Source organism: Eleutherodactylus coqui, chromosome 2, assembly GCF_035609145.1.
Source record: "Eleutherodactylus coqui strain aEleCoq1 chromosome 2, aEleCoq1.hap1, whole genome shotgun sequence".
In the NCBI taxonomy this organism is placed as follows: Eukaryota; Metazoa; Chordata; class Amphibia; order Anura; family Eleutherodactylidae; genus Eleutherodactylus; species Eleutherodactylus coqui.
Genome location: NC_089838.1, coordinates 314304714 through 314319513, shown reverse-complemented (window position 1 = coordinate 314319513; position 14800 = coordinate 314304714). Strand labels below are relative to the sequence as shown.

Genomic DNA, 14800 nt, shown 5'->3' with positions numbered 1-14800 from the left:
CCAGTGTCAGGCAGCTGCTGCCAAGGCAAATTAAATCATGGGATGAATCAGAGTCATCAATGCTCAAGACAAGAATCTAGTTCTGTGTCCATACAAACAACTAGTCAGAAATAAGTGAAATATTGGGCACAAATTCTGGGAACCTGTGTATAATGAGGACACAGCTGAACTAGAGCAGGTGAGGAGGAGGATGGGTAATATAGTCACTATGTATATATCCATCAATGGGCAGAAGAGAGATCTAACAATTGCTTTAGACCTTGGCCTGTAAACCATGACAAGTGGGCATCCTCTACATCTGCTGGTGGTCACCAAGATGTGTCTACAAGGAGCAGAATGCTCTCCGCATCTAGCAGACATCTAGGAGTTTGCATCTAATGTCTCAGAAGTGGCGACTCCACTAATACGGCTGCAGGAGATGGAAGCTACAGAAATATGTGTGCTTCCCGAGCAGCACAGAATGTGCTTCATATACAGGCGTGAGGCTTGGGTAATGGAGTTTTATCCATTCCCTGAGGACAACTTCACTTACCCTACACTGCACATTAATAAGATACTGCAAGAATGGGGTCAGCATCCCTTAGACAACATACCCAGAGGCTCCGAGCACAACAAAGGAACTGAGATTTTAAAGCACAATTCCATAAGCAGCTATTAACATTATGGGTGTATCGTCCGGATCTGTACTTTTATTTAGTAAGGAGCTTTCTCCTGTGCTCACTGCTGCCCCCTAGTGAGCAATATGCACAGGAGTGGTTGAGGGACAAGAGTAAAGACGATAATACTGCCCCCCCTGTACAAGAATATAACTACTATAATACCGCCCCCCTTGTACAAGAATATAACTACTATAATACTGCCCCCTATGTACAAGAATACAACTACTATAATACTGCCCCCTATGTACAAGAATACAACTACTATAATACTGCCCCCTATGTACAAGAATACAACTACTGTAATACTGCCCCCCTTGTACAAGAATATAACTACTGTAATACTGCCCCCCCTGTACAAGAATATAACTACTATAATACTGCTCCTATGTACAAGAATATAACTACTATAATACTGCCTCCTATGCACAAGAATATAACTACTATAATACTGCCCCCTATGTACAAGAATATAACTACTGTAATAATGCCCCCCCTGTACAAGAATATAACTACTATAATACTGCCCCCCCGTACAAGAATATAACTACTATAATACTGCCCCCCTTGTATAAGAATATAACTACTATAATACTGCCCCCCCCTATGTACAAGAATATCAGTACTATAATACTGCCCCCCTATGTACAAGAATATAACTACTATAATACTGCCCCCCCGTACAAGAATATAACTACTGTAATACTGCCCCCCCGTACAAGAATATAACTACTGTAATACTGCCCCCCCTTGTACAAGAATATAACTACTGTAATACTGCCCCCCCTTGTACAAGAATATAACTACTGTAATACTGCCCCCCCTGTACAAGAATATAACTACTGTAATACTGCCCCCCCTGTACAAGAATATAACTACTGTAATACCGCCCCCCCTGTACAAGAATATAACTACTGTAATAATGCCCCCCCTGTACAAGAATATAACTACTATAATACTGCCCCCCCATGTGCAAGAATATAAGTACTATAATACTGCCCCCCCTATGTACAAGAATATAACTACTATAATACTGCCCCCCCTATGTACAAGAATATAACTACTATAATACTGCCCCCCCTATGTACAAGAATATAACTACTATAATACTGCCCCCCCTATGTACAAGAATATAACTACTATAATACTGCCCCCCTTGTACAAGAATATAACTACTGTAATACTGCCCCCCCTGTACAAGAATATAACTACTGTAATAATGCCCCCCCTGTACAAGAATATAACTACTATAATACTGCCCCCCTTGTACAAGAATATAACTACTATAATACTGCCCCCCCATGTGCAAGAATATAAGTACTATAATACTGCCCCCCCTATGTACAAGAATATAACTACTATAATACTGCCCCCTATGTACAAGAATATAACTACTATAATACTGCCCCTATGTACAAGAATATAACTACTATAATACTGCTCCTATGTACAAGAATATAACTACTATAATACTGCCCCCTATGTACAAGAATATAACTACTATAATACTGTCCCCTATGTACAAGAATATAACTACTATAATACTGTCCCCTATGTACAAAGATATAACTACTATAATACTGTCCCCTATGTACAAGAATATATCTACTATAATACTGCCCCCTGTGTGCAAGAGTATAACTACTTTAATACTGCCACCTGTGTGCAAGAGTATAACTACTATAATACTGCCCCCTATGTACAAGAATATAACTACTGTAATACTGCCTCCTATGTACAAGGATATAACTACTATAATACTGCCTCCTATGTACAAGATTATAACTACTATAATACTGCCTCCTATGTACAAGATTATAACTACTATAATACTGCCTCCTATGTACAAGATTATAACTACTATAATACTGCCCCCTATGTACAAGAATATAACTACTATAATACTGCCCTCTATGTACAAGAATATAACTACTATAATACTGCCCCTATGTACACGAATATAACTACTATAATACTGCCCCCTATGTACAAGAATATAACTACTATAATACTGCCTCCTATGTACAAGGATATAACTACTATAATACTGCCTCCTATGTACAAGATTATAACTACTATAATACTGCACCTGTGTACAAGAATATAACTACTATAATACTGCCCCTATGTACAAGAATATAACTGCTATAATACTGCCTCCTATGTACAAGAATATAACTACTATAATACTGCCCCCCTATGTACAAGAATATAACTACTATAATACTGCTCCCTATGTTCAAGAATATAACTGTTATAATACTGCCTCCTATGTACAAGAATATAACTACTATAATACTGCTCCCTATGTTCAAGAATATAACTGTTATAATACTGCCCCCTATGTACAAGAATATAAACACCTGAATTATAACGCCGGTGAGATGCTCCGCCAGCAGTTGCTGGCATTCAGTAATGAATCCCCGGAGGATGACTGTGTACTGGGGGTCTCTTCAGATGCATTACTTACCATGCGGAGAATACACCCGCAGATTGATGGGGACCGGTGAGATGCCTTTGTTCGTTCCAGTTGCTCTTTCCGTTTCTGCTTCGATCTCAAGACGAACTTCTTCGAAATCTGTGAATTTCTTGGATTTGCAGTGCAGGAACTCCGCATATTCTGTAGAAGATGCAAAGTGAAGTGAATACCCAGAAGAGATGACAGATTGTAGCCGTGTATATAAAAAGGCTGCTCACAGAATGCAGACTGTACACACGGCAGCTATACAACAGTCAGCATTATGTCATGTAGCTCCTCCTCCTGGGCGTCATCCTGTGGTCGGAGGGGCAGAATCCATGTCACCCACTATTGGGAGGGGCCAACGACATGTCACATAGCCCCTCCTTCTGCGTCCCCCGGTATGGAAGCAGCAGACTCTTGATGCAAAAGTTGCCGTGACCCAACGGTCACAAGAAATTAAAATCTGCTGAATTTTTGGCAACAGTCGTAACTCATGGGTCGTGAAGGGATGGCATTCACTTATGTTACCTGTGATATAGGCACGGCAATACTGATATTCGGTTGTGCCAAGTGTGACACAGCCGATGGCACCATGCAGCCGCAGTCTAAGTGGGGAATTCTGATTTTTAAATAAAACACGAGACTTGATCTCTATCAATTATAGATTTTTGAATTTTCTGATGAATTGAAACACAAAGTTTTTCACCATTCAAAAAGCTATTATCTTGCTGTCAGTGAATGCGAACACATGCTTACATTCAGAGGCAGTACCCTTGTGCATATCTAATGAACACAGTTTGAGGGGCAAGAATGGCATATCCCAACCCACCACCAAAAGTGAGATTTCATCAGCCGCCATCTACGAATGTATCTTAAAACAAGGTTTTCATATGTATTCTGTTAAGAATAAAAAAAAAACAAAACCTAATTTCATTCAGATACACGCACTACACGAAAAGAAAAAAAACTTTTACTGCAAGTGTCTGAAAAACTACCAGGATTGGGATGGGCTGTTCTTGCACTGAGCTTCTCAACTGTATCGGGGCTAGACAATGCGTATCAGATTGCAGATCCTTGAGCTCACAGAGCATTGTCCACACTGGATATGAGAAGAAAGCAGGACCAGCTATGTGCAAGAGAGTTGGTTTTTTTTTTAGTACCCCTCTTACTTTTTTTTTTTCCCCATAAGGGGGTTGAACTGGTTGAACTGAACATAACTGATGCTCAAAAAGTTCCACTCTAGTCGATGGAGAGAACAAGGGATCCCTGTTTATTCTGTTTTGCTGCTGTGATGAAAAAGCAGAATGGAAAACAAAAACCCTGAGCGAGTCTTTACTATGAATGAAATTCCCCTCCATTCAGGCTTTCCCTCTGTCTGTCCCGTTTTTGGAGCAGACACAGAATAACCCCCCCCCCCCTTCCTCGTTAACTCCAATGAGGATTTGAAAACACAGGTGTGCAAGAGCCCAAATTACGCTCCTGGTCAGTAACGTCCCTCCCCTAGAAGTTGTCGGATGGAAGGAAACCATCTAGGTGCGATAGTAAGGCTGATATAAGTAAGGCTGATATAAGTAAGGCTGATATAAGTAAGGCTGATATAAGTAAGGCTGATATAAGTAAGGCTGATATAAGTAAGGCTGATATAAGTAAGGCTGATATAAGTAAGGCTGATATAAGTAAGGCTGATATAAGTAAGGCTGATATAAGTAAGGCTGATATAAGTAAGGCTGATATAAGTAAGGCTGATATAAGTAAGGCTGATATAAGTAAGGCTGATATAAGTAAGGCTGATATAAGTAAGGCTGATATAAGTAAGGCTGATATAAGTAAGGCTGATATAAGTAAGGCTGATATAAGTAAGGCTGATATAAGTAAGGCTGATATAAGTAAGGCTGATATAAGTAAGGCTGATATAAGTAAGGCTGATATAAGTAAGGCTGATATAAGTAAGGCTGATATAAGTAAGGCTGATATAAGTAAGGCTGATATAAGTAAGGCTGATATAAGTAAGGCTGATATAAGTAAGGCTGATATAAGTAAGGCTGATATAAGTAAGGCTGATATAAGTAAGGCTGATATAAGTAAGGCTGATATAAGTAAGGCTGATATAAGTAAGGCTGATATAAGTAAGGCTGATATAAGTAAGGCTGATATAAGTAAGGCTGATATAAGTAAGGCTGATATAAGTAAGGCTGATATAAGTAAGGCTGATATAAGTAAGGCTGATATAAGTAAGGCTGATATAAGTAAGGCTGATATAAGTAAGGCTGATATAAGTAAGGCTGATATAAGTAAGGCTGATATAAGTAAGGCTGATATAAGTAAGGCTGATATAAGTAAGGCTGATATAAGTAAGGCTGATATAAGTAAGGCTGATATAAGTAAGGCTGATATAAGTAAGGCTGATATAAGTAAGGCTGATATAAGTAAGGCTGATATAAGTAAGGCTGATATAAGTAAGGGTGCGGGCAGACGAGCGTAGGCGTATTTACGTTCGCACGAGCGCAATGTATAATTGCCCGAGCGATCGTTTTTCACCGATCACGACCAGAGCTAGAAAGCGTATTTTCGTTTGTTCCTACTTTGCAAACGGTCTTTTCGGCGATCGAATATGCGTTGGGGTGTATTTCGGTCGCATATGTTCCGTTTTTTTTCGAATTGCCGTTTTTACGCGCCGTAAAATCGCCCATGTGAACAAATACATTCGAAACCATTGCCTCAGATGGTCACGTATATACGTTTGGTCGCAAAAACGCGCCGTTTATGCGCTCGTCTGCCCGCACCCTAAGGCTGATATAAGTAAGGCTGATATAAGTAAGGCTGATATAAGTAAGGCTGATATAAGTAAGGCTGATATAAGTAAGGCCTCCCGCACATCTATGGGCAAACTGGATTGTGGATCCCGCGCTTGTTACCTGCAGGGGCGATCCGCTGCTCAGTCTGCCCATACATGTACATGGAGGCTCCTCTGCTCCGCGCACACACACGACGATTTTTAGGTTGGACTGAATTTGACGATCAGCTAGCAGTGCCTGAAAAGAGCACGATGGGCGCACATTTAGACGCAGCGATTATCGCTAAAACGATCATCTTTTTTTAGCCATCATCGGCTGGTTTAAATGGGCCTTTACTTTGATAAATTGGACTTTTAGCCTGGGGTCACACAGGGCAGATTTGCTGCGGTTTTGCCGCAGATTGCCGTTGCAAATCCGCACTGCGGCAAAACCGCTGCGTTTGCAGTGCAATGCAGCACAAATGAGATTTGCAAAAAAGCTGTTCTCACAGGACGGATTTTTTTCACACAGCCGCAGTGTGGAAATGCAACTGCGGTGCGGTTTTCAAAGATGCAGTATGTTCTTTCTTCTGTCTTTTCCGCAGCGTTTTTTGTCCATAGACCTCTATGGACGCAGCAAAATCTGCGGCAAAAAGTAAAAACGCTGCGGAAAAAAATGCTTGCGGATTTTTACGCAGGAAAATCTGCAAGCCAGAATTAAACTTTGAAGCGGCTTTGCCGCAGAAGCATTTCTTCTGCGGCAAAACCGCAACGGAAGAACCGCAGCAAATCCGCCCTGTGTGAACCCAGCCTTACAGATGCACCGATACCAAATATAAAAGGTTATTGTTTTATTATGTAGATTCTTTTATTATAAATATCGCAAGATTGGTTTTGGGTTTTTTTCCTTGTTTTATTACCTGTTTTTTTTTTTTTTAATTAATAAAATTTTAAAACTGATTTTTTTTTAGTCCCCAGAGGGAGTACTTTGATCGCTCCTGCAGTATGATGTAATGCTATAGCATTGCATTATACCGCAATCTGACAGGCAATCCATCAAAAGGCCCCCGGCTGCTATGGCAACATGTGGGGAGCAGTGCTGTTAGAGTTGACAGTGGCATTTAAATGGTGAACAGCTCCGATCAGCAGCACATCGGAGCTGTAGCGGGCGGGGGTCGACTAAGAAACAGCCGACACTCACGCTGTATGGAGCGGGATCGCCCGTGACCCCTCTCCATACATACCCCGAACCTGCAGGACATATAGGTGGTGTTAAGGGGCTAAGATGGAGAAGTCGGGGTTGTACAAAGCCGCGTACACCCAAGAGGCGTGCAATACGGGGTGATGGTACTGCCGCTGTAGATGAAAGCCAACAGACTAGCTTGTGCGTAGTTCTTCCAGGAACCGTGCCACACCTAACACACAATGGCCGTGTCACCAAGTGGAATGTCATATCAGTGGTCACATGGTTTAGTCATGTGACAGCTGTGACAAAAAGCTGAGGCTGTACATCATAAAGCCATTAAACGGCAATCTGCTCCATCCCCACAACATCATAAACTAAGTTATGGGGCCGTTTTATTCTCGCCCGTGATTCAGCGTTTCCCCCTCTGAAGTCTGTGTGCGGCACAAAAATCCGACTCTTTTCAGACCCCCATGCGTGCGCTCTCTGTACAAGTCTATGGGAGACCGTGAGTACGGGTCTCTGAAGAGTCAGATGGTTGTGCCGCACGCCGACGTCAGAGGGAGACATCGCAGGATCGCGGGTGAGAATAAGAATACCTCACCCTTCTCCCCGTCACGTCCCCAACAGCACCATAACTTAGTTTATGAGAGGACGGGTTTCCCTTTAAGTACTGCGGTCACATGACCTCACAAAGGGCGAAATATTATCCCGCATCGCAGTATTTCTGTGTAACAGGTCATGTGACTTTTGCTTAGGTTTTGCTGTATGGCCGTTGGGTTTGGGCATGGCGAAAAAAAAAAAAAAAGAGCACACAGAGGGTTAACCGCGGCACATCTGACAGATCATATAAACAGTCTAATCTGTTACTAAATTTACTACTGAGCTGCAAAAAGCAGTTCAGCCGCAAGAAAACCACCAAACTGGTTCTACCTGTAAGAACAAGTCGAGGAGAGGTGAAGATTTAGGAGTCTCATCCCAGAACTGGAATGGCTACTGTGTGGAACTACAAGTCTCAGCAGACCCTGGGATTTGTAGATCCACAACAGCTGTACGGCCGCGGGCTCCATAAGTGGGGAGTCTGACCGCTATAAACTACACGCGAGAGATGACAGCGCTGGCGGGCGGCCATGTATGTAACACCTGCGGGCGGCTCATCAAAGCGGAACTCCAGGATTAGAAGGAGGTTCCAGCGGTAATCACATTACACAATCACTTACGTCATACTTTTCCTTAGATGTAGGTCTAGTCAAACAACTTCTCAAATACGTTACAAGTGGAATGGCTGGTGGGTGACAACTGTAGATCTGAGGCTGCCAGAAGGAGGAGGAGGACAACTGCTGAGAACCAGCGCTGGTTGCTGGGACTTCACCTCTCAAATCTGAAGATTTCAGGCTTCAAGGGGTTGTATGGGACTTAAAGGGATTGTCCACTTACCGGACATCATTTTGCTAATAGCAGCACCTGTGTTACACCTACAAAGAGCAGTACTTACCTGTCCTTCGCAGCGGAGATCTAGCACCGTAGCCTCGCCGTCCTCCTGGCGTTTGTCTGCAGCAGTCACCTGATTTCATGTGATGACATCTTGTACAACAAACGCGAGGAGGACGGTGAGGCTGCGGCGCTGTATCTCGGTGGCAAACAACGGGCAAGTAATGTTCTTTGTATTGTTATAGCTGCAGCTATCGGAGGAATGTTATCCGGTAACCGGACAACCCCTTTAATTAGTGATGTCCCGTCCTCAGGATAGATCAATAGCTGAAGGTCAGAGCCCCGCCGCTCAGGATCCCTAGCAACTAGCTGTTATCCATATGGCTGTCAGTGTGTATGGAACAGAAGCTGCCAGCCAAGTCCACATTGCAGCATCCTGGATTTGTAATGCAATGAATTCAAATAAGAGCTGTACCTGCAATACCAGCGTTGGCCACTGCAATGTGTATGGAGCTGTCAGCTTCTGGCTCTGTGTACACCGACAACAGGCCAGATAGCAGAGGATCCCAAGGGGTCCGAGTGTCCACCGATCACTTATTGATCACCTATCCTGAGGACAGGTCATCAATAGTTCGGTCTTAAACAACCCCATTGAATTTATCACTACATGGGGTACAACTACAGCTGCCCGAATGAAACACGAGGGGGGGGGAATCCTGCCTCCTGATGAGCGTCGTGTGTGTAAATGGGGTAGTATAGAGCAGAGCACAAACCTGTTTTAGAGAATATGAGCTGGAGAATGAGGGGGCGACGTGTGACGATGCCGGATCCACGGGGCAAGAAGTCTCTGGAATGAAAAACAAAGTCAATCATGTAAGACCCCATAACATACATAATGCAGGACGCTGTGACCACCTGACATCACTCTTCACATTTGCGCAGATCTTCATCTAGAAACCCCATTATGACTCGCATTGGACGTCTGCTGTCTTGATGCAAACAATTAAACCACGGAGACAAGACAGATCTTTCCATTCACTGCCAGCTAGCTGAGATCTTGAAAAATCGCAAGGAATTGAGGGAACACATTAGAAATAACCTTTCATTATGGTTTACTTTCAAAAACATTTGAAATGTCATAGGAACATGCAAAAACATTGATTGCTGGGGGGTCTGTGTGCCGGGACCCCCACCGATCGTTAAATAGAGCTCATCTGAGCGCCGTCACTGCCTGCTAGCTGAAGATGGACCCATAGACTTCCCGTTAATCCAGTTTTCTGCTAGCGAGCAGCGACGGCTCTTGGACTTCGGCCGCTTTGGTCTAGCGAATGGTGGGGGTTTCAACACCCCGGACCCCCAGCGACACGAGCTTTTGACTTGTAAAAAGTTTTAGCCAAGTGCAGTTACAGTTTAAGCCGGCGCAGGAGTGACTGATGTTGGGCTTTTTTATTTTATAAACTACTTGCCCTTTAAGAAACTATTCCTCCTCAGGGTACGCGCCCATGTAGCAGAGTTTGATGCGGTTTTAGGCCCGCTGCACATTTCATCCTTTTAACTGAAGGGGTGTAATCTGCATCAAAATCCACACTGCGAGTGGCTGCACAGTTGCACACACTTTAGCGCAATGTTTTTGTGCTATGAACAAGGCTTTTTTGCATGCGTACTTCACTGCACTCTGTGCCCGCAGGGTATGCCCATTTGCATGTGCCAAACAAATGCACCAATTGAAATGGCTACTCAGTTCCAGATGTGTCCTCTTTCCATATCAATTAGGCCGCCTGCAGACGGGGGGAATTTCCGCCCTTGGAAGCTGCCATAGGATTGCGTTTGCGAAATCTCGCGCGGCAAAAAAACCCGCAGCATTTTCTATTTCTGTGCGGGGCTCAGAAGCGTCACTCACCGGCCGCCGGCTCCGGTCTGCGCATGCGCCGGCTGCCCGGCAGTCGGCACATGTAAGATCCGAAGCTGCGGGGCGCGGGTGAGTACGTGCTGCTCTCTGCAGGCGCTCGGGTCGGGTCCCGCGGTGAGAATTCTCGCTGCCAGATCCGACCCACCCGTCTGCAGGCAGCCATACACAGCGTTTCACGCATCTCCTTGCGTATTGCGTGCGCATTTGCGCGTCCCCATTAACGTCTATGGGGAAGTTTTGTAAACAAATATGCAAGAAAATACCGCATGTTCTATTTTTTCTTGTGTGGCCAAAATGTGCTAGTTTTGCGCCTGCAAATAGGTCCATGTGAAGCCGGCCGAAGGGCAAGTTCATAAGGCAGAATTCTGAACGTGAATTCTGCCTCTAAAGACCGCGGCAAACTCCACGCCTTTGACACGGTTTGTGGCGTGGATTTAGTCCTGTCAATGGCTTATAGGGCCATGCGCGCCGCTCAGATCCACAGAAGCGGTGCAGATCACCATGTGCAATTTGCCGCCGATTTTGGTATGGATGTTCCGCTGCAGCTCAGGCTACATGGTTGCGTGACACGTGCCGCCGTTTCCGAGCTGCAAAATGGCAGTTAAAAAGGCCCAAAGCACTGGATAGTCGCAGCCACGTGTCTTTAGTAAAAAAAAAAGGGTCGCATACGTTTTGCGACCAAAAACGGAGTTGGACTTTGTGACTGTAGTAGCGCAGTCATGTTCGGCGCAACGCGGCACTGCTGACCGCCTTTAGATTTTACGTAGCATGCGAGTCGCCGCCATGTAGCCTTATTAACACTTTGGGCAAAACTGCCGACTGGTTCAGAGCATCATGAAGGGAGAACTTCTTTGAATGGGCGAGTGACATCACCGCTAACTCATTCGCACTCCTGCAGTCCGTTTAGGCCACGCTCAAACGAACGGGACGAACTTTGCCGCAGATCCTCTGCGCAAATGGCAATCGCGGATTCCACAATGGAGATTCGTCCGTGCAAGATTCCCCCCCCCCTCAGACAGGCAGATAATCAGTCGCTATCTAAGCGAATTAGTGGCGAAACAATTGCCATACAAATCAAACGCGCCAATGATGATTTTTACGCCTGCATAAAGCAGACGAACAAAAAGCGAATGATTCACCATTGTTCTGTCGTTGGCTCGCGGTTAGACCGGACAATATCGTATACTTTCACTCATTTGAATGATAACCATCATGTGCGTTTAAAAGCCCGGTGACGTGTAGCGCCCCCACAGGCCCCAGCGGGTGGCACGGATGTGGTGACTGACATGCAGAGGAATGTCACCTACACATTATATTCGTAGAAGCGGAGCCGCCCCTCCCCCAGTCCAATAACCGCCGTGTCAGCGCAGCGCTACATGTGACCCGAGGAGGATTTCATGTGAATATATATATATATTTAGCCCCGGAGAGGAAGGAAACAGATTGTGAGAAGCGAGGTTAACAAACAGGCAGCGAGCGTGGCATGTGCTGCGTCAGCCTCTGGTAATCAGCGCACGACGGCCATTGTTCATCCGGGCAGCGGACCAACGGGAAGCCGACACACAGAGGGACGGCATTGTGTCATCCCGTGGTGAATGGCCGCACACCAGCTCAGCACTTTACACAAAGTACAGCGTGGCTGGTTTTCACAGAGAACGCTACGCGGCCGACACCGCACTCTTAGGTAAGCTGTCTGTTGCCCCTAGCAACCAATCACAGCGCAGCTTTCATGTTACCTCAGCAGAAGTAGAAATGAAAGCTGCGCTGTGATTGGTTGCTAGGGGCAACAGACAGCTTACCTAAGAGTGTGGTGCGGCCTAGTTCTCCATGGCCGACCCCGTATAATGAGGAATACCCAGCCAGCTCTTGGCTACGGACTCCTGTGGAGGGAGAATCATTCAGTCCTTGTAGAAGCAAATGCAGGGAGTGAACAATGGCGCCTTTACATGTCCTTCGCTTATTGCACCCAACCCCTTCTTACCAGTGCGATCACTAGAGGGGAAATGATGTATTACATGAAAAGGAAGGCTTGAGTCCAAAGTGAAAACCATTGCTGGTTAACGAGGTTGCCTAGTATTAGAAAACCATGGCTGCTCTCTTCTAAGAGCAGCACCACTGCTGTCCACAGGTTGTCTATGGTATTGCAACTCAGGTTCAGTGATTTCAATGGAGCTGAGCTGCAGTACCAGACACTACCCATGGACAGGTGTGGCACTGTTTTAAGAAGACAGCCATGTTCTCCTAATCCTCGACAACCCTTTTATGGATTCTCCATCTAGCTGAAGCAAATAATTAGCGCACGATCACGTCATCACTTTGCATTTAGACTTAACGATTATTGCACATTTTAGTTTGAACAAACGTTGAGTGACAATCGTTACGCTAATTGGCCCTTAACGCAGTGGGTCTCAAGCAGGGGACCAATCCCTTCTGCGGCGTTCAAATGTGCTTAAAGGGACAGTAGCTCTAGTCACATTCCCATGAATGGCACATGACCACTGAAGTCAGCGATTACCCGAGTAGTCACGTGTACAACGAATGGTACACGACTGCCGCCGCTTCTTCCGGACCGCAGCGGGGCTCCTCGTTATCCTTGCCCGCAGTACTTTGGCCCAGGTTGGTATTGTACTGAACTTAACAGTAACTTTGCTGGCATTACCAACCTGGGCCGCTGCAGCATGTATGAGTGTCAACTTCTGACTGTCTGCACCAACGCCGTCCGACTAAACTACCGATGGCATATTCTCATAATCCGCCCCCCCCCCCCGCCCCCCATGTTTAGTCAACCCCCAGCATCCTCAGGGGTTCCGGAGTCCGGGATGTCACATTCATACGTCACACGGCCCAAGGAGCGGCTCAGTGCCATTCAAATTAATAGAATTGAGCTGCAATACCTGGCACAGCCCTTATACAACGTATGGCGCTATGCCTGGCATGGATTGCAGTGACAGCAGCACTCACCCCCCCCAGCAGTGGATCGCCACCAACCAACTATTGTTGCCCTATCCCGACGAGAAGTCATTAACCGTAAAGTCCCAAAAAGTCCTTTAACTCTTGGAAAAACCCCTAGAAAAAAAAAGCTGGCTACATTAAACCCAAACCTGGACTGAAACCTACTGGGGAGAATCATAAAAAGGGAAAAAAATAAATAGCAGATTCCGGTAGAGCTGATGTGTCCACAATAATGTACTGCTAGCATACGGCAGGAGAGGAAGGAAGCGCTCGCTCAGGACACTGGTGGCGGCATGCTGTGTCCAGTAAGTGAAGCTCTGGGGGGGGGAAGGGGGGGGGGGGGGTTGAAGTCTGAACCAGACCGCGCCATTCTGACGTCACCGTATTGTGCCGCACGTCCCATCGCTGCAGGACAGGAGACAGAGGAGATCTCAGATAAGGGCATTCCCTGCAGGTGATGGATCTGCAGTGCGCAAGACTCATCGCTGCCGTCCCTTTAAGAGAGAAGGGCGCACCTAACGACCGGCCAAAGTGGAAGCGCACTTTTACACGAAAAATCATCATTAACAAAAAGATAAAAATCGTTGGATTGTGTGAATTTGAAGGACCGATGATGTTTGGTTTGCTTATTGTTGGTCGTTTCTGTTATGCAGACATAACTAGCGTTCGCTCGTTACGTGTAATGGCGATTGTTCAGTCATCGGTACTGTGAATGAACGATCAGCGACCGCAATCTCAGCGATCTGCTTGTGCGAACGGTTTATTGCTCCGTGTAAAAGGCGCTGGAGACGTGTTGAGCTGCGATCCTATTCCTCAGTGTCTCTCTAGCTGTCTCCGGCGTCACCATATATTAGTTTCTGCATGGTCGCGGTCGTATATAATGCTTTACCGCGGACTGGCGCTGTTAAAGCTCCTCTAATGCAGCATATTTCTCATCGCTCTCCTCTCTAGCACACGACGCATTCCAGCAGCGATCGCCTACATCTATTCTGGGAAGGGTGCGACCTGTAATTATCCTTATCAGACGCTGCAGGAGCCGCGCAGCAAACGCCAGAAAGCAATATTTACAGTTGATCATGAGCGAACCAGAACGATCAGGCCAAGCGGCCATGTTAGCAGATTAGGGCTCATTCACACGGGCGATTATATGCTCTTAGCACTCATACACACAATCAATGGGAATGTATAAATGCGCACAATACATCCACATTCACCGCGGATTTATGCATGAAGTCAATTACCGCTGGCGTATTTGCGTGTACGAAAAATACTGAATACGTGTGCAACAAAACAAACACAAGCAGGGCCAGATACCCAGGAAATCCACCATGGACAGAGCTACGGAAGGCTTGATGGGATCTGCACACTGCTGGCTCTCTAGCACTACAACTCCCAGCATGCTGCAGGCGGTTCGTACGCTCCTGCTTGTCTGCAG

The 14800-nt window shown here is 45.6% G+C and overlaps 1 protein-coding gene across 5 annotated transcripts in view; it reads right to left on the bottom strand.

Annotated features, from left to right (window-relative positions):
* DNM2 (dynamin 2) overlaps positions 1-14800 on the bottom strand; it is an 80487-nt gene that overhangs the window by 56558 nt on the left and 9129 nt on the right. For all 5 annotated transcript variants that reach the window (XM_066593601.1, XM_066593596.1, XM_066593600.1 and 2 more), the window contains exons 2-3: positions 9278-9351; positions 3127-3276 (exon numbers count right to left, since the gene is read on the bottom strand). In XM_066593601.1, the coding sequence (XP_066449698.1) occupies positions 3127-3276; positions 9278-9351 (224 nt within the window). The remainder of the gene's footprint in view (positions 1-3126; positions 3277-9277; positions 9352-14800) is intronic.